The sequence below is a fragment of the Chaetodon trifascialis genome, chromosome 10, assembly GCF_039877785.1.
Source record: "Chaetodon trifascialis isolate fChaTrf1 chromosome 10, fChaTrf1.hap1, whole genome shotgun sequence".
Lineage (NCBI taxonomy): Eukaryota > Metazoa > Chordata > Actinopteri > Chaetodontiformes > Chaetodontidae > Chaetodon > Chaetodon trifascialis.
Genome location: NC_092065.1, coordinates 3,711,981 through 3,733,103, shown reverse-complemented (window position 1 = coordinate 3,733,103; position 21,123 = coordinate 3,711,981). Strand labels below are relative to the sequence as shown.

Below are 21,123 nucleotides of genomic sequence, written 5' to 3'. Positions count from 1 at the left end.
AGAAATAACAGTTGAAAAGTGAAATTTAAACCACACCCTTTGAAGGAAATTTTGCAGTTCATTTTCTTGGAGTGTTTGAGAATTTCTTACCATCCCTTATTATCACCCTAATTTCCCTTTTTATTTTCACGTAATAAAGGTGAGTGTAAATGAAGGGCTTTCCTCGGAAGTAAGGAAATTACGGGCACTTTCCACGCGTCAGACGTTACGTCATCAGAGGGAGGGGTTTGTTTCGTGTGGGGCGGGAGGTTCGGGAAGTGAAACCCGCCGCGTCCAATCACAGAGCCGCTTGATGTCAAGCCTGTTTCTATTAAGGGTTGCTGTTGCAACATCGAGACATTCGCTTCCAAGACAACAACGACGATAACATCCGACTGAGAAAGATGGAGAAAATACATGAGCTCATTTGACGACGGGAATTCAAAAATGGCACTGACACGCCAGAAAATGAAGCGACAGCACATCGACGCATATCTGTCACTGACAAATACGCGAAATCTGTTGGTTTTCGACGAGGAATACCAGAATACGTGAGGATTTTTTTTCGTAACATCACCGCCACAATCAAGGGGAGAGGAAAGAAGTAAAAAATGGCTACGATTGTTGGTCCCGGGAAGGATACTGAACGGACGGCAATGGAGAGGTTCGGTAGCGGAGGAATGGCGCTTCTGCCATGGACGAAACAGATGCTCACCGTACTGTGGGAGCAGCTTCGGTTGCTGGTTCAGGTTATATACTACACCTTCGTGTCAGGTAAGGGGGAAAAAAGAAAAGTAAAGAAATAAAACAGCTCAAATTTAAACTTTGTTATTAAACTTAATTTCCTTTGTTGGTTTGTCTATTTTCTCTAACGCCCACCATCACTGTGGCAAAGTTCAACCGTTGTGTCTGTAACCAGAGATCGCGAGACCGTTGAGATTCAGTTTCTCCTTTTTTGTTGTTATAGACATAACGGAAATTCGCAGTACAGCCCATGTCTAATAACTCTTTTAACATAGTAACATTTTTCCTGCTTCATCAAACTAGTCAGGGTTTTGTTTGACCAGTTATCTAGTTTTTTTTTTTTTTTTATTATTTATTATTATTTATTATTATTTATTTATTTTCAATCCAGTTATTGTTCTCTCTGGTACTATCGCAGTAATAATCCCTGTAAATTCCCCTTAGTCAGTTGAATATCGCGAGATTAAGTCCTGAGTTCTGCGCAGTTCTCCTGCAACAATTGATAGTTTAGCATGGACTTACTTTTGAGTAAAATTAGATTACAAATCATAACGATTAAATCTAGATGCAGGTGCCTTTATATACAACCAAATTTTCCCCATGCTGGTTCCACATTAGGGTCTTTCATCAGAGGACAGCTTTTTGCCTGTTTATAATCAGCAGCAAACAAAGAAGAAAAGCTGTGGTTTTTGATGACTGAAAGGAGATCTAGTGTAAATCATTCTCCTTTGAATATACACACTAACACTTCTTCTGATTTTTTTTTCCAGTTTTCCAGATGTTCAGGTTTGAGGTTCATGTGAGAATCACAGATGAGACAGGTCAGCACATCCAGCACATGAGCACAGCAGCAAACCCCACAGAATCCTTCCTGTTCTCCTCACTGTTTGACGGCGACAACGGCGTGATGGTTGGAGGTTCGAATCCCCTCTCTAACTTCTGTGCCGATGTCGGCGAGCCGTTTGCCGGGAAATCCACCGCTGAAGCCTTGCTATCCAGCCTGCGTGCTGACGACCTGTGTTGCGGACTGGTGGATGATTTTGTGTCCAGAACCGGCAAAGAAGACGCCATCTTTCTAGGACACCAGTCCAGCTGGAAAATGGGCTTCCCTGGCGACTGGAACATCTTTGTATCAAGCAGCGACAGCTCCAGCTCAGGCGACAGCTGCCATAGAAATAGTGAGAGGGTCTTCAAACAGGATTTTTCAAAGGAGAGCGTTTTCAAACAGGGCACTTCAGAAGAGGAGAGGAGCTCTCCCTGGAGCAGCGAGGAAGACCAGAACGTGGTAGAATTCGACAGCGAGGAAAGTAAAGCGCTTTGGGAGTCCCTGTCAAAATCAAGTGATCCTTATAACCCCTTCTTTTTCTCTGCGTGCATTTCAACAAACACAAGCATGGGGAAAAGTAAAAGTGAAGCAAGGGGCGCCAGTGACGCTGACCTCGTGTCACTGAGCAAGGCCAGCGAGGAGAGGCTGGGCCTGAATATCTGGGTCAGTCGCTCTGACAGCGAGAGCAGCTGGAGCAGTTGGGCCAGTTCTGATGGCTCCAGCCCCGACATTGACGAGGAGAGTGAGAGGCTCTTGGAGTTTTTCAGCAGTCCCGATCCCTACAATCCCATGTGTTTCACTGCGTGCACAGTCAGCAGCACGTCCCCCCATAACACCACCAGCACAGCCTCTGAACGACAGGCCTCACTTCCTGCACCTCCCTCCAAGTCAGACACAGATGCTGAGGAGAAGGAGAGCGGCTTTCTTCCTTCATCTGAGGATGACGAAGAAGAGCAGCTGTGGAAATCTCTCTCCCCGAAGGACGACCCATACCACCCTCTCAACTTTCAGGCCTGCCTCCAGAGCTCCCCAGCAGCAGCACTCCAGTCTGGAGAAAGTCCAGTTGCCCTGGATGTCCACAGCACAAAAAATCCAGCCACAAAGGGCAAGAAATGTGAAAAAGAGGAAAAAAGAAGCAAAAAATCCAGAGCCACCAAGCCCACACTGCCAGAGAGACATTTAAAGCATCATTCCCATCCAGAAAAAACACAGGTGCCATGGACACGACCTGGACAAACACCCAAGTCACCGCCAGAGGAGAAGAAGGACAACCAGGACAGCCCCACCCAGAAAAAGGTCATTATCTACAACAGTTTGGGGTTAAAGTGCTAGACAGGATTAGATGAAGCATTAAATGGGATCCCTGTGGGTTCTGAAATAAAAATAGTCTGCTCTGTAAATACTACAGAGTATTGAAATGGGCGTTGATACATCAAGACAAATTGAATAAATGTAACTGCTCCACTTTGTCCTGCTGTAAGTTAAATAGCGTCTATTTGAAGTGATATAACCAGTGAGCAAAAGTGGTTTCTGGAAATCAAGTGAAAACTAAAAACTCCCCAAAGTTCATGTGTTTCTAAAACTAAGACATACAGCTTTGTCTTAAGCACAATTTTAACCGGAGAGCATGTGGTCCCGTATGTTTAAGTTCGTACAGTCATTTCAAGGAAGTGACTTCTACAGCCTTTGTGACAGAATATCTCCTATCTAAAGGCTGATTCCAGCCTCAGCAGACACAAACTGCACTGTGTGATGCGTGAAGCTGAGTTGTTGTTTGTTGTCTGTTGGCAACGCCGCAGGTCGTCATGACTAAGTCGGTCATGTGACTCCTGTGAGTCAGCAGAGAGTTTTACTTCCTCATGGACTAAGTGAGGTTGCACCAGCAAGTCTTTTTGACTACTCTGTCCATTGAAGCCATGTTACATCAGACCCTAAAAGCAAAGCCGCAGTCTCATGGTGCCACAGTCTCATGGTGATTACTCACCTGTTGAAACATCAGACTTTTATTTGAAGTGTAGATGTTATTTTACTTGAGTCAGTAGGAGATTATAACCCCCCACCCCCCAAAAAAGCACACAGTATTGTTTTGACAGAACTGATTGAGGTTTTTTTTTTCTTCTGGTTTTCAGGTTCGATTCTCTCCTGTCATCCAAGTCCACGTCATGCGGACCTGGCCATTTGCACGACAGGCGTCTCGTAAAGGACACTGGGAAGAAATGGCACGGGACCGGGACCGCTTCCGGAGGCGGATTCGGGAAGCGGAGCAGGTCGTCGGCCACTGCTTCACCCAGGCCCACAGAGAGAGGGTCCGGGCGAACCTGGACGGTGCCTTGAAATGAATTAAAACTCCTGAACACTGAATGTTTATTTCCTTTTCGGATGAGAACTTGTGATTGGTTGCAATGCAACGGAGATTTTGATTTAGGCCAATTAGAAATTTGATGTTAGGCCGACTTTAATGTTTGGTGTCAAGTTGAACAACCTTGTACCTCAAAAGGTTTTATACATTGTGTGATTGTTGCACTGACTGACACTTTCTCATATTAACCTCAGCATTAATGTGTGGAATGTTGTTTTGTATGCCTTATACACTGATGACCTAGTAATGTAACTTATTTATGCCCTATGGAGCCTGTTGTTTATTTTTGACCTTTTCGTTTTAACTGTTTTTACGTGTTTTTATATGTGTACAAACCACAGTGGTGAATCTAGAAGTTCAGAATAGATCCTGATGCTATCATAAGAAAGCAGAGCTTTGCAGTACAAAGTGTTTTGAAAAGTTTCCTTTGAGCATGATGGGTATATATATATGAAGTCCTGGTGCAGTTTTTGTCTTATTGTTTGGATATTTTTGTTCTTGTTATTTAAGTTTGCTCGTGTTTTCTTATTCGATGGCACCTTACAGCAGCTGAGTGTGGAGATGGATGCCTAATGATTCTATTGGCTGGAAAGATTCAAACACTTTGTCCTTTGTGACTCACTCAGCTTCTCATGGTAACATCATGTAGCCAAAAACTTGTCATTAGGCACTTTGTCAGATCAATAAAACTGTTCAAACTATGTCACTGTTCTCTGTTTTTCGAGTTGTAACTTGGAGTTATTCCATGAAAAAATCACATACAGGATCTGTGGAATCTAGCCACGCTTGTGGAATTACTTGTTCGTCTGACATTTCCTGCCTTCTGGGTAAAGTGGACACAGTACACAGTACACAAGTCCCAGAAACAGTAAACAGCACACAAACTAGGTCAGAGTTCTCAGAGGGTTTTGCACAAATCAGCTGTGTCAGCCCTTTGTGAGGACACGTTCGGGGGAAAATATGCACAAAAGGAAGAAAAGGTGAGATAAAAACCATGAACCATGGTCACAGCCACAGAGTGCAGTTTGGAGCAAAGGAAGAGCCGGATGGCATCACCTTCACGAGCCAGTGTGACCTCTCACCCAGTTTGGACACGCCCAGTGCTCAGTCTGGCTGGAAGGTTTCCAGCAGGTGAGGGCGGACACCTGTGCAAGGCTTCAGGTGACGCTCGGGTGGCTGGATAACCGGCTCTGCTCTGTTTATCGCTTTATACTCACTGAACTGTGGCTTCTCCACTGATGTGGTGATCGGAAGGTTTGACATCACGATGCTGTTGTTGACACACATAGATAGATAGATAGATAGATAGATAGATAGATAGATAGATAGATAGATAGATAGATAGATAGATAGATAGATAGATAGATAGATAGATAGATAGATAGATAGATAGATAGATGCTTTATTCAAGGGAAATTCACAAGTTCCAGCATATCCATCCATTTTCTATACTGCCTATCCCTTTCGGGGTTGCGGGGGGGGGGGCTATCCCAGCTGTCATTTGGCGAGAGGCGGGGTACACCCTGAACCAGTCGCCAGTCGATCGCAGGGCAACACACAAGACACTCACACTCACACCTAGGGGCAATCTTAGAGTCGCCAATTAACCTAATGAGCATGTTTTTGGTCTGTGGGAGGAAGCCATGCACGGGAAGAACATGCAAACTTCACACAGCCCAATCTGGGGATCGAACCGGCGACCTTCTTGCTGTGAGGCATGCGCACTACCTGCTGCGCCACCGTGCTGCCAGTTCCAGCATACTCCACAAATTTTAAGTAAAAGTCAAAAGTCAAAAGTTAAAAGTTAAAAGTTAAAAGTTAAAGGTAAAAAATGTAAAAATGTCCACATGTCCAGTGCAATAGGACTAAAATTACAGATGTCCAGTGCGAAACCTCTAAAAAGAGCTTTTCAACAAGATTTGACCCAGGTGTAATCTAAAGGTCTTGAGGTCTTTACCAGCAAAAAGCAAACCAGTATATACTGGATTTTATACCATTTTTGAGCTCTCTGGCGATCAAATATTTAAAATCCAGGTAAACATCTGCAGTGATTCTTACTTTAGTTATCCATCCGAACCATCCCTGCCATCATCACTTCCTTCACCTCATCATCTTTTCTCTCTCCTCCACACACACACACACACACACACACACACACACACACACACACACACACACACACACACACACACACACACACACACACACACTCATGAGCTTATAATTTCCCAGAGGGCTTTGAGTCTCTGTGCAGGCTGACTGCTGCAAGGCTGTCGTAAGACAAGGGTTAAAAACACCAAGGATGATGAAATGACTTTCCAGAGAGATGAAATCAATTAGCGGGTCTCCGACACTCTCCCCACACTGCCCCTCCCTCACACACACACACACACACACACACACACACACACACACACACACACACGTACACAGAGATGGTGCAAAGGTGAGCAATCACTGACACTGTTGCTGTGTCAACCCAGCGGTGGGTCTTTTGCTGATGCTGTCCCCCCCGCCCTCCCTCACTCATGTTGTCTGTGTAGATTGAGCTCTTGCTGCTGTTGCACACAGAAAAAAAGGGTCTTCGGTGACATCGGTGGTTCAAAATGGAACCAAAAACACTTCCTCCTTTTAATTTTTCAAAGTATGTGCAAAGAATTCATATTAATATTAATCACCTGAAGCACTTTAAGCATCGTGGAGGCTCTATGTGGAACCACTGGAGCATGTTGCTTCAGAAAACCACTCTGTTTCTCACAGCACAGGAAGATCTCTGCTCTGCCAAGAAGCCATTTCTCAACGAGCAGTTTTTAATAATTCAAAAGTCTGAATCCTGTTTTATGAAAGTGAGAACAGCTGCAACATCCAGTGACGACTGACGACACTTTCAACCAACCAGTCAGCCCCAACACAGAAATGTGTATTTGAAAGGAACACAAAAATATGTTTTAGCCCTCATTTGAGCTCAGGGTCTTCAGACAGGCATCGACTCCTTTGAGGTACATATATAAGTTTGGACTCTAGATGAATAAATGATATTTTAAAAGCTCCAGGACTATAAACCAGTAACTGATCCTGACGAAGTTATTGAAACTGATGTTTTCTGAGCTTTTTTTGTTGCATCTTTTGTTGTTCACAGCCATCACAGCAGGGGTTTTCCATGAGGAGCATGAGGAGCCATGTTTGTTGCATGTTGCTGTCTTTGTTTCTGAGGCGTCTGTAGCTGAGCGGATGAGCTGTGAGCTGAGAAGTGACAAACGAAACGCTAATATCTGGTGCAAGGCTAAGGCGAGTGGTTGCATGTGACAGTCTAATCTCCCTGTTTCTGGATTTTCCTGTTTATCCAGAGGGTTCAGCATCCTGCTCAAGGGCACTTCAGCAACATGCAAATGTCAATCAGAAGCAACTGAACTTGTGATTCCCAGTTTTAGGACGAATATTAATGCTCCCACTCTCTTTTCCCTTCTCCTCGATGAGCCCACCCCTCTCTTTGTATCTTCGCCTCCATCTTTTTCCTCCTCATCCTCTCCCAGCATCATTAGCTCTGTGGCCTAGGCGACCTCGTCTCCAAGCAACCGGCAGGAGTGGCGAGGCGCTGAAAGGATTGCAGGTGATTGCAGCAGTGGCAGAATCAGCAGCAGAGGCAGTGGGTTTCCAGCCACACACGCACGCACGCACGCACGCACGCACGCACGCACACACACACACACACACACACACACACACACACACACACACACACACACACACACACACACACGTGGTTGCCCCTCTCACTCGCCTGCCAGAGAAGGGTATCTCCTGGGTCACAATTAGCTGATGATGCAATCTACCAGCAGCTATTGTGTCTGACAGCAACTCACGCAGACAGACTGCATCAGATGCAGATGGAAACAAAGCTATTCTTCATGCGCGTTGTACAATACGAACAAAACAGCAGGAGTAATACTATCACACTGTTACAAAATCCATCCCTCAGCTGTGCTTTAATTGTCCTTTTGCTCGTTACATCCTTTTAGTGACTGAAACATTTCTAATATGGCTATTAATTAATTACGTTGAATTCTATCCAATGCTTTTATACTCTTTAGAGCTGCATTGATTTATCCATGCAAAGTCAAAATTCTCTGTTTCCAGCCTCTTAAAATGTGAATATTGTCTGGTTTCTTCACTCATCTGTGACAGTAAATTGAACATATTTGGGTTGTGGACAAAACAAGACGTCTGAGGACGTCAATGGGGCTGTGGGAGACATGGATCGACATTTGTCACCATTTTCTGACATTTTATAGGCCAAATGACTAACCGATCAATAGAAAATAAGCAACAAATGGATGGACAATGGAAATAACTTTGCCTTGGATGAAAGCGCCTGCCAAATGACAAACTGTGATCGTAAACTGTAAATAACAGTTGCAGCCCTGATGCAGTTTGCATTAATGATGCAGAGGTGATTAATGGTTTCACTTAGATTCACCTGGTCTGGCTCAGTGATTAACAAAGTGGGCTTCGAAGTCCCATGAGGGGCTCATAAGAGCCTCCAGAAGCCCTCAGCAAAACAAGGAATGAATCATTTTCACTTTAAGAGAATTAGTGAAAACAGCAATTTAAAGAGCAATCTGTCATTACCATCCTGAACACTATTACATCCACTCATGCAACTCATCCCACTCCTTATGACAGAGACGGTATGAATGAGCGTGACAAAAACTGATCTTTTCCAGCATGTGCTCATGAAGATCAGAGAGTCTGACCAACACCCAGAGGCCTCAGCACAGTGCAGCCACAGCTCAGCGTGATTCTGTCAGACTTTGAAAAGGTGCAGTGTTTCTTTTGAGCCACTAGGGGACACATCTCTCCTCTGGTACGTGATAGAGCGCGCACACGCACACGCACACGCACACGCACACACACACACGCACACACACACACACACACACACACACACACACACACACACACACACACAGTGGTTACTCAGAGATAACAGTAGGAAAAGGCCACAGCAGGCTCAATAAACACATGACAGCTCGCCTCCTTCACACTGCAGGTGACTGTTGAGTCAGGATTATTGTGTGATGACCAAAAGTCAAGTTCACTCCCTATTTAATCAGGTAATGTATCAGAAAGAGCATCTTTAACATGTCCTTAAAAGCGCTCAGTCATACTTTATTTTATAAAGTTCATCCTTAACTCAATACTGTTCTCACCGATGGTTAAAATATAAATTGAATTACTACATTTGTTTGGGCTGTAAGGAAACAGGCTTCTGAGATTAGTGTTGCCCCCAGACTTGAGTCACAATGCATCAGAATACTTCTTTTGTTAGAGATATGTGACATATCTGGAGCTTCCTTCCAAACCAAGAGGACCGTATTTAGACATACAGTATCGCCTGTGTCTCAGACAACAACTGTTTAACTCTGCTGCCCTCGTGTGGTGAAACGGATAAAGTCAGGGCCAAAGCAAAAGGTTTTCAGTCATTTTCTGCTCACTTGGACATTAAATTCAGACCTTAGTTCATAGAAAAGAAGCAGCTCCACTGAAAGCTTTTCATCTTGCTGATCATTTATCGAGCTCAGCTGTAATGTCCTGTGTTTAGAGCCGGCAGAGCAGAACCAGACGGCTATTTATTCAGCTGAAGGAAACAGGCTAAACCATGTAAAAGTTTAGATTTTTGACATAAAATGTCAGAAAATGGTGAAAAAGTGTTTCTTAAAGTCAAAGATGACATCCTCAAATGTTTTGTTTTTCCACAACTCAAAGATATTCAGTTTACTGTCATCGAGGAGTGAAGAAACCTGAAAATATTCACATCTAAGAAGCTGTAATCAGAGAATTTTGACTTCTTTTCCTTATAAAAAAAAACCAAAACATGACACATGACAACAAATAAGGTCTACAAGAGTCATGTAAAGAGGAAAATCATCGTAGTTCAGTGGATTGAAACAGGTGATCTAATCCATTAAGCTGCTTCTGAGGGATTCCCTCTGATCCGGCTGATGGACCAGTTCCTGACTGACCAGCAGCAGGGGTCGTCTTACTGGAACACTGAGCTTATGAACACAGAGCCTCACATTTAAGTTTCTGAACTTCCTGTGATGATCTGGGAAAGGATGAGATGTTAAACCTGCTGCTGCTATTTTTTTTTTAACAAAATCCTTCCTGCAAGGCAGCTTGTGATGCATTCAGGAGTATATCAAGTGGGGTTATTAAAGTGTTTCATCAGATGAATGTCATGATGAGTTTTCTCAGCCTAGAGAGGAATGTCACATCATCATCATCATCATCATCATCATCATCATCATCATCATCATCATCATCATCATCATCATCATCATCATTATCTGTCAGTGTGGATGCACAAAGTTCCCCCAGGACGCTGTACAACCCTAAAGTTAGCCGCAATCCTGTTATTCACCAAACAGCTCACACAGATCCATCATCCTGGAAATGGAAAGGAATGACAACAGCAAATGGAAAAATTCAGCAGACAACTGTTCAGGCCTCGGTCTTCACTCATTATATGATGCCAGCTTTAACTCCTCCAGCTGTGAGCGAAGCCCCTCCTGCTCATTAAAACTCAGCGTACATGTGAGAAGACAATTCATGGCTGACCTTTAACCCCTGATTTTAGTCGATGCAACACAGAGACACGACATGTTTCTGCAGCTCATTAAAAGCTCACTGCTCCAGATCTCATCTTCTCAAACTGTTGCAGTCCATTTAAAAGGAAAGGTCAGCAAAATGAAATCAGGGCAGTGACTTTCAGTGTGATTTGCCACGGCTGGACGATAGTGGCTGTGGATCAACCCTGCACACTTGATCTGTAGTGCTCAGTGACACACACGCTCTTGGTATTACCTCATTCACTGTATAATCCCTGTCATATTGCACTGTTTGGATTTACTGTTTGCCATACATAAGTGCCTTTAATGTGATCATAGACAGTGAACTCTACTCTGTCCTCACTTCTATGCTAATTTGTCTTTTTATACCTCACTGTTTGCGCTGTCAAAGTTTACTGTTTATCACACCGTTCCATAGACAGTGGACGTCACCTCATCTTATTCGTCTTGTTTATTTATCTTCCTTTTTTTTCTTGTTTTTTCTTGCTGCTGGTCTTAAAGATACCAAGATCTTTTGTATTCCTACAATGACAAATACAAATCAGTGAATTACCACCAATAACTGTGTTATCTGAGGTGTGTGAATTAATATCTCAAACTCTCGGCTAGTCACAACAATACTATTTGCACGGGATATCAAATTACCAGGTTCACTCTGTGTTTTGGGGTAATTTTTGTATTTCTCTTTACATTTATTCATTTATTCTTGTGACTTTTCACAATATCCACAATAGTATACAAAAATAAATGAATAAATCTCACTGTTCCGAGGACATAGGACAGTCATCAGAATGGGTTTTTCCTGATGTATGTGTTTTATACACATACAGCAAACAACCAGAACAATCTGATTAAATGTCACTGTTTATTGATTTATTTTGTGTCCACTGGTGGACAACTGGACTGAAATCTGATATAACATCCATCCATCCATCCATCCATTTTCTCCCACTTATCCGGGGCCGGGTCGCGGGGGGAGCAGTCTGAGCAGGGACGCCCAGACTTCCTCTCCCCGGACACAGCTCAGCTGGTGCTTTGCCACAGAGGAGCTTGCGAACTATCTCAGTGACTTCAGCCCCGGTGATGGATGAATCGACCTCCAAGTCCCCAGTCTCTGCTTCCTCTACCGAAGACATGACCATGGGATTGAGGAGATCCTCGAAGTATTCCTTCCACCGCCCGACAATATCCCCAGTCGAGGTCAACAGCTCCCCATCTCCACTGTAAACAGTGTTGACAGAACGCTGCTTCCCCTTCCTGAGGCGCCGAATGGTTTGCCAGAATTTCCTCGAGGCCGACCAGTAGTTCTCCTCCATGGCCTCCCCGAACTCCTCCCAGACCCAGCTGCCTCAGGAGTCCTATGAGCCAGCCAGGCCCGATAGGACTCCTTCTTCAGCTTGACGGCATCCCTTACTTCCGGTGTCCACCACCGGGTTCGGGGGTTGCCGCCACGACAAGCACTGCCGACTTTACGGCCAGAGCTATGGACGGCTGCATCAACAATGGAAGTGGAGAACATGGTCCATTCGGACTCAATGTTTCCAACCTCCCTCGGAATCTGGTCGAAGCTCTCCCGGAGGTGGGAGTTGAAAACCTCCCTGACAGCGGGTTCCGCCAGACGTTCCCAACAGACCCTCACGGTACGTTTGGGTCTGCCAAGTCTGTCCCGCTTCCTCCCCTGCCAGCGAATCCAACTCACCACCAGGTGGTGATCAGTTGACAGCTCAGCCCCTCTCTTTACCCGAGTGTCCAAGACATACCGCCGAAAGTCAGATGATACGACTACAAAGTCGATCATTGACCTCCGGCCTAGGGTGTCCTGGTGCCACGTGCACTGATGGGCACCCTTATGCTTGAACATGGTGTTCGTTATGGACAAACTGTGACTAGCACAGAAATCCAATAACAGAACACCACTCGGGTTCAGATCGGGGAGGCTGTTCCTCCCAATCACACCCCTCCAGGTGTCACTGTCGCTACCCACGTGAGCATTGAAGTCCCCCAGCAGAACAATGGAGTCCCTGGTCGGAGCACTTTCCAGTACCCCTCCCAGGGACTCCAAGAAGGCCGGGTACTCTGCACTGCTGTTCGGCCCATAGGCCGAAACAACAGTGAGAGACCTATCCCCAACCCGAAGGCGCAGGGAAGCGACCCTCTCGCTCAGCGGGGAGAACTCCAACACATGGTGGCTGAGCTGGGGGGCTATAAGCAAGCCCACACCAGCTCGCCGCCTCTCACCGCAGGTAACTCCAGAGTAGAAGAGAGTCCAGCCTCTCTCAAGGAGTTGGGTTCCAGAGCCCAGACTGTGTGTGGAGGTGAGCCCGACTATCTCTAGCCGGTACCGCTCAACCTCCCGCACTAGCTCAGGCTCTTTCCCCCACAGTGAGGTGACACTCCATGTCCCCATAGCCAGAGTCGTTGTCCAGGGTTTGGGTCGTCGGGGCCCCTGCCCACAACTGCCACCCATATCGCATAGCACTGGCCCCTTCTGATCCTTCCTGTGGGTGGTGGGCCTACGGGAAGGCGGGCCCACGTCGCTCCTTCAGGCTGTGCCCGGCCGGGTCCCGTGAGCAAAGACCCGGCCACCAGGCGCTCGCCGGCGAGCCCCAACCCCAGGCCTGGCTCCAGGGTGGGGCCCCAGTGACGCCAATCCGGGCGACGTACGCTTCCTTGATTTTGTCTCTTTCATAAGGGGCTTTTGAACTGCTCTTAGTCTGACCCGTCACCTAGAACCTGTTTGCCTTGGGAGACCCTACCAGGGGCATTAAGCCCCAGACAACATAGCCTCTAGGATCATTCAGGTGCTCAAACTCCTCCACCACGATAAGGTGTCGGTTCAAGGAGGAGTCTGATATAACAGAAATGTTAAAAGGATGCAGGAAATTATGCAACATTTCCTCTAATGATTCCCATCAGTAAAGCGCCTCAGTGTTTTCACTTTTTCATATATTGATGATGTTTCATTGACTTATACAAGATATGTAGATGAAATTAGATCAGTACACCCTTTGTGTACTTTGGTTTCTCAGTCAGCAGGACAATAATATCTGAACTCCACCAGATGGAGACAGAGCAATGCAGAAACTCTCAGAAGGTTTTACCAAAGAAGATATATTTCAACATTTAAAAACAGAAGCTTAAAATTACATCAGTTAACAGACCTTTGAGTGTTCAGGTGAAGCTGTGGGACATAGAAAACCTCATATGTATTATTTCAAATGGGATGCTCTTTTTCCAGAGCTTTTGACCATTTCCCATGACCTTCTTCAGTGATTGGATCTTGCTCAGGTGCCATCATGTGATCTAAATGCAGAAGCTCAGTCTGCAAAAAGTAAGTGAAGCTTGAGTTTGTAATATTATATCACTGCTATGTGGTTTCAAGTTCATGAAAGAAAATACTTTATTGCTAGTGTTTTTCCACATATTTCATGTAATTGGTAAAATAATGAAGTCTTCAGCAACAGTTTTCCCACATTTCCAGGTGGGGAAGTGATCACAGAGACTGAGCTATCCATCATCACACAGTGAAAGTCTTTACTAATGTTGCAGTGTTTTTGTTTCTCTGATTGCTGTTTGAGTCCAAAGGTTAGCTTTGAATGCAGCGGGCTCCCTCGGGTGATAAATTTAGCTTTTAAATTTAGGAAGTCTGGGCAGGAGGGGTGAAGGCCCTGCAGGCTGTTACACAAGTCATGAGCTCTCATATGGAGTCCAGCCATGCATTATTCACCCCACATTTACATAAGAAACAATGGGCCTCAGCGGTGCCAGAAATGTGCAAGGCTGAGCTGTGCGTGCACATCCAGTGTATGGCGTGTGAGTGTTTCTCTCCATTTCTTTGCCACCTGAGGTATTTGCTGCTCTGCCAATGGATGTTGACGCAATATGGATGAGGGCAAAGACCCTCAAAGTCCTCACAGAATCCCTGAAAGCCTTGCTTACAACCAGAGAGAACGAGGAGGGAGGGGGAGACCACCAGATAAAGAATGATATTGTTTCTGTGCACATTTGTCTTTTTCCCCTCTCCCTGTCTGAGTGCTCTGTTTGCTGAGGGCTTCAAGCCAAAACAGGCTTTGTAGTACTGTTCAATAAACGCAGGTTGGATTAGCCTCGAATTACTTCAGAATTCCTTCGCCATGATGAAACAGTTCTGCGTAATATGGTGCTCCAGCAACAAAACGATGTTAAGATTTACACTGCAATCACTGCTTCCCTTTGTGGCGAATTGGCAAGAATTTGGATGAAAGTGCTGCTATTTGCTTTGAACACATAAACTCATTTTAGCCATATTATCAGAAACGGTAAACTGCATCCCAGTCTGCTCTCAGCAGGAACATGACACAGTGCAGAGCAGACCTATAATACATGCTCCATGCAAATAATAATTTCAAATAATTATTGTTTTGTGCTGCTTGGTTTGCCAGATGGGTGGAGTTTGTGTAATAACTAGCAACAGTACATGGTCAGCAACAAACATGGTGATCACACGAATCACAGGTAGATTTAAACAAATTGATGCTTTTTAAAACAAGTTGTGCAGTGATACATTTTCATATCCAGCTACTTGTTTAAATGAATAAAACACACATTTATCATGTCAGGTTCACAGATACTTCATGGCTGAAAAGCAACATAAACAACAATATGTAACCCCATGTATGTAAAAAACCCATATATTATCATATACACAAATATATATACATCACAACATCACAAACCTTCTTTGCACTGCTGTGTTATTTATTTAACATTTGCGATAACATTCCTGCAAATATCTTGTGCAATATAATATGTTTTTTCTGGGCTTATATTTTTTCTGCTGTGTTATATGTTCTCTGCTGCACAATAGTACAAAACACTTTCATTATCCACATCTTACCATGTGCTATTCAAACCTTTTCCATAGGCAGCATCATTTTTATACTCTTTTGTATATAATGCACATATATAGAAGGCAAACCTCCTTGCTCTGAATGAGACCTTGCAGATTAACCCTGTTTATCCAAATGGAAAACATCTGGAGCTGCATTTGTACGAGTGAGTGACACTGGCTGAGCTTGGCATCGTCCTTGCTGGTATAAAAAACGAAAGACAAGCTGGCTTAGAAAGCTTAAGCATTATTTCCTTTCTTTTTTCTTTTTTCTTTTTTCTTGTAGTGACTTCCCATAATTGTGTGTTCCAACTATCGGGGGATCACACTCCTCAGCCTCCCTGGTAAAGTCTATTCCAGGGTACTGGAGAGGAGAATCCGGCCGATAGTCGAACCCCGGATTCAAGAGGAACAATGCGGTTTTCGTCCTGGCCGTGGAACACTGGACCAGCTCTATACCCTCCACAGGGTGCTTGAGGGTTCATGGGAGTTTGCCCAAACAGTCCACATGTGCTTCGTGGACTTGGAGAAGGCATTCGACCGTGTCCCTCGCGTCATTCTGTGGGAGGTGCTCCAGGAGTATGGGGTTGGAGGCCCTCTGTTGAGGGCTGTACAGTCCCTGTACAACCGGAGCAGGAGCTTGGTCCGCATTGCCGGCAGTAAGTCGGACCTGTTCCCAGTGCATGTTGGACTCCGGCAGGGCTGCCCTATGTCACCGGTTCTGTTCATCATTTTTATGGACAGGATTTCTAGGCGCAGCCAGGGGCCGGAGGGGGTTAGGTTCGGGGGCCGGCAGATTTCGTCTCTGCTTTTCGCGGATGATGTTGTCTTGTTGGCTTCCTCGAGCCAGGACCTTCAGCATGCGCTGGGGCGGTTCGCAGCCGAGTGTGAAGCAGCTGGGATGAGAGTTAGCACCTCCAAGTCCGAGGCCATGGTTCTCGACCGGAAAAAGGTGGCTTGCTCCCTTCAGGTTGGAGGAGAGTTCCTGCCTCAAGTGGAGGAGTTTAAGTATCTTGGGATCCTGTTCACGAGTGAGGGAAGGATGGAACGTGAGATTGACAGGCGGATCGGTGCAGCGGCTGCAGTAATGCGGTCGCTGTATCGGTCTGTCGTGGTAAAGAAGGAGCTGAGCTGAAAGGCGAAGCTCTCGATTTACCGGTCAATCTACGTTCCTACCCTCACCTATGGTCATGAACTTTGGGTCATGACCGAAAGAACGAGGTCCCGGATACAAGCGGCTGAAATGAGTTTTCTCCGCAGGGTGGCGGAGCGCTCCCTTAGAGATAGGGTGAGGAGCTCTGTCACCCGGGAGGAGCTCAGAGTAGAGTCGCTGCTCCTCCGCATCGAGAGGAGTCAGCTGAGGTGGCTCGGGCATCTCTATCGGATGCCCCCTGGACGCCTCCCTAGGGAGGTGTTCCAGGCATGTCCCACCGGGAGGAGGCCCCGGGGAAGACCCAGGACACGCTGGGGTGACTACGTCACTCGGCTGGCCTGGGAACGCCTCGGGATCCCCCCGGAAGAGTTGGAGGAAGTGTCCGGGGAGAGGGAAGTCTGGGCGTCCCTGCTCAGACTGCTACCCCCGCAACCCGGCCCCGGATAAGCGGAAGATAATGGATGGATGGATGGATGACTTCCCATAATTTCTCTGTATAACACTTGAAGTCTCACTTTCATGTCTCTGCACACCTCTGTCCTCTTATCTAATGAAACCACTTCCTTTTAACTAAGATACGACAGATACATTAAAACCATAAAATGTGCTATTACAAAATGTTTTATTTGTCAACATATTCCTGCACTGGTCTCAGAGGGTCCAATCTGAGAGGAATGCTCCCATTCCTGAGGGTCTGCACATCAGCATGTAAACTTCTGGTGATAGATATCAGTTCTGCCTCCATTTTCAATCATTTATACATCTCAGCATACTTTGCTCATGACAAAAACCTGTCCGTGAAGCAGGAAATGAAAATGCTTCAGGTCTCTCTACACACACTCAAATTTCTCTCTGTTAGTTCTGTGTAGAGAGAGGCCCAACAGTGTTTGCAGGTGGTGCAGGTGGGGGCTAAATCCTGCCCCTGAATCCTGTTCCTTGTCTGTTTTTGTGTGTTTTGCTTTCTCCACACACACACACACACACACACACACACACACACACACACACACACACACACACACACACACACACGCACACACACACACACACACACACACACCTGATGCTACTTGATGTGGGAGTGGTTGTTAACACCGTCTGCTTCATAAAATGTATTGTTCTTCAGTTAAATAGCCTGGACGAGACTACTTATTTCAGGTGTTTTCATCCAAGTGAGAGCACAACGTTCACCTCAGCCAGACGCCTGCAGGAATCAAGCTGCTGTTCCTGGTGTGCTTTAGAAGTACAGCGACAATAAATTACTGTGACTGGCTGAACAGAGGAAGGCAAGGACAAACACAGCCGAAATGTTTGCAGTCGAATAGAAATGTCAGCATGATGGTAAATGATGCAATGAAATACTCAGAATGTCAAAGTAAGTTCAGCATAATGGAGATAGTCCTAATCCAGGAGATGAAGTCATGGGGATGGGAGTGTGGCAGCCAGTGAGAGACTGCATTTGAGTGAGTGAGTGTGACTTTGTGCATCAGGAATTGTGTTTATTAACAGTACACATGTCCCTGCATTTACACCCACATGTTATTTAAAGCTGCAGTCATCAATTATTATATTAACAGCAGATCAATGCATGTAAAAGGTGTTGCTTGCGTTGACAAACCCACAGCGCTGCAGTTCTGCTCAGTCCAGCGTTTTAGTGTCTTTCAGCTTATTGTTTCGTTCACTCTCACTTCTCTTGTTAATGTTGTTTCCAGATGCAGCTCTGATAAACCCAGTGAATGCCACAAGTCCAGACATCAGACATCAGACGGAAAGTTAGCGACCAGCTGGTGAGCACAGTGGAGCATTTAGAGGCTAAAGAGCCTGTTATTTCCCTCAGGAGTTACTACAGACCAAAACAGAGCTGAGAGGAGAGTGAATACTGGACTTACGTTCAGGTGGACACAAACATGACTCCAATGGGATGATGATGTCACTCTGTGTCTGCAGGATGTGCAAACAGACAACTCTTGTCCAACTTGTGACTTTGTATGGTGATAATTAGGGCTGTCAGGTTAATGCGTTAATTAGATTAATTAATTACGCTGCAAATTAACGCACTATAAAAATTAACGCAATTAGTCATGAGTGGCAAGTCAATGCGCAAGCATTTTAAATTTGGCCCTTTGAGTGACCCGTAGGCTGCAGTGGCAGGTCGCATCCTACCTGCGCCACTAGTCAAAAGCAGGGTGACAACAGACATGGATGCGACACCGGAGAGCGAGGCAAGCCTACTTGGACCTTTGAACGGCAAGTTTATTTATAAAAAGAACAAAGACGGGACTATTAACAAGAGCGCAGTGATTTGTACCTTGTGTAAAAAAGAATTTTCCTATCACCGTAGCAGCTCCAGCCTGAATTATCATTTAAACGCTAAACATGTAGTTGCTGCTAGTGCCGCTAGTGCTACCGTGAGCTCACTCCGCCAACCCACACTTGCTGAGTTAGGAAAACGAATGAGCAGAGCCACGACAGAAAAACTGACAAACTCAATCGCAAAGTGGGTTGCTGCTGATTGCAGGCCGATTTCAATCGTGGAAGACGAGGGCCTAAAAGAGGCGTTTCAGATAGCGTCATCTGACTCTAATTTCCAGCTACCGTCGAGAACTACAGTGATGAAAAGAATTCACCAGCTGTAATGTGAATGTCAGTGAATTGTAATGTCCTAGAATTCAAATTCTTTATTTGGGGACCTTTAGCAGATATGAGATTAAAATGCGATTAATTAGATTAATTAATTACAAATCCTGTAATTAATTAGATTATTTTTTTTAATCGCCTGACAGAACTAGTGATAATATATCAGTGTTGTGTTTATAGTTTGTCTCTGCTGCCCTCAAGTGGCCACAAATGATCAATGCTTGAAGGCCCAATGCGTTATTTTCTAACAATATTAATGTAGATTTCCCGGTTTTTGTTCAACCATCAGTTCAAATAATAAAATAATAAAAGAAATTGAAATAAAAAACTGCTTACAGATGTTATGTCCTATAACAGGAAATAAACAACATCATTACAGAGACTGTTTAGCTATTTAGCTGTATATTAAGGCCAGTCTATCAGTTTAGAGTCATAGCATATTCCATTTCCAGTGTGTTTAAAATGTTGGTGGTGGGCAACTCTGTGATTCAAGAGGAGCTTAACACCCCCTGAAAACCTTGCTGTAGTGATGCACAGGTGTGATCTGGGACCCTGTGACATCACATTTGAGTGTGGTTCAAGGTGCTGAGTGATGGTGGATGGAGTCAGAGGTGAAACAGAATTGTAAACTTTTGCTTTTCACTCTGGTGTGACATTACAGTTTAACTTTAGCTCAAAGGGTGTGCCTTTAAATATGAAAATTACTTATGCATTTTTGCGTGTTTAAGTGTTCTGCCTTGCAAATTCTCAGCATGTGTGTAAGTTCAGCAAAAGGTCAGCAGGCACCTGAACACACACTCTCATTGTATTATTATTAGCTTTGATTTACTGATGTGTTAGCCAATGATATCATGACTTGGCAGGAAAAAGTCTTCATTGTTCTTTTGACTATGTGAGCACTGTTATCTTTTCACACAAATACACACAAATGACATAAAAACCCTTGAGCTCTGAGCAGCGAGGCTGCGTACGCTGACCTCTACCTGCCCTTCAGCTCCCTCTGCCTGCTCAGGAGTTTCTTTTGTTGATGTTGAGGTGCCTCCAAATGAAAAAGTGCTGCCAACTGAAACCAAACAAGGAGCAGAGGAAGTCAAACATGCAAAAATCATGTGAAAAATCCGCTCAGAGGTGAAGTCAGAGTGTTTTGGAAAAATGGTCAAATTGAGGCCGCTGAGACGTTGTCAGGAAATCTGGAAGTCCTGCCTGCTGGAGAGAGGAGTTCCAGGAGTGATAACATCAACATAGCCTTTCTGTTCTCCACACTGTGCCCTAACCTCTGGAAAATTACTGTTTCTGGTGAGGAAATTCATACCGACTGTGAACTTAAGAACAACTCAGGTGAGCTGCTTTTTGTTCCGAGCCCGGATTCTAAAATAATAGGTCTGCATGGAAGACGTGTCGGGATGTTGTCACAAGCACGCCGTCACACGTCTCCTGGAATATGGAGACACTTTGGAAAAATGAAATTCCAGTGAGCTCAGAGTTCCTGATGAGTGACTCACAGCAAACTGTGTGACAGCCGACAAAGGCTCTTATTTACCTTAATGAGGCTCTGAGGAAAACCAACAATAACACGTTTGCTGCATGTAAACATTAGAGCCTGACTGACATACCAGCAGGCTGATATCGTTGTTTGCTATTGACTTAACACAGACATATCAGTATTGGTGTATGTGACAGATAGACAGATGGAAACTGCGGCACAGTATGTTCTAGAATGCTTCATTTCAGGTCTATAATTTCCTCTTAAATATGCAGGAAGTTTCCTGGAAGGAACTGTGATTTAATGCTAATTACAGGGAAAATAGTGTTTTTCATATCTAGATTTTAGGGATGATTGCCAAAAATGTTTATGTTATACCAATGCACATATTGGTCTCATAAAAAAAGCATCAGTTGGGCTTTAGAAAACATGTTGCATCACTTGTT

The 21,123-nt window shown here is 44.9% G+C and overlaps 1 protein-coding gene across 1 annotated transcript; it reads left to right on the top strand.

Annotated features, from left to right (window-relative positions):
• Nucleotides 1-338: 338 nt before the first annotated feature.
• On the top strand, nucleotides 339-4,610 carry LOC139338163 (protein phosphatase 1 regulatory subunit 15B). Its single transcript, XM_070973113.1, has 3 exons — nucleotides 339-753; nucleotides 1,494-2,845; nucleotides 3,679-4,610. The coding sequence occupies exons 1-3, from the start codon at nucleotides 591-593 to the stop codon at nucleotides 3,886-3,888; spliced, it is 1,725 nt and encodes a 574-aa protein (XP_070829214.1). The 5' UTR covers nucleotides 339-590; the 3' UTR covers nucleotides 3,889-4,610.
• Nucleotides 4,611-21,123: the final 16,513 nt, after the last annotated feature.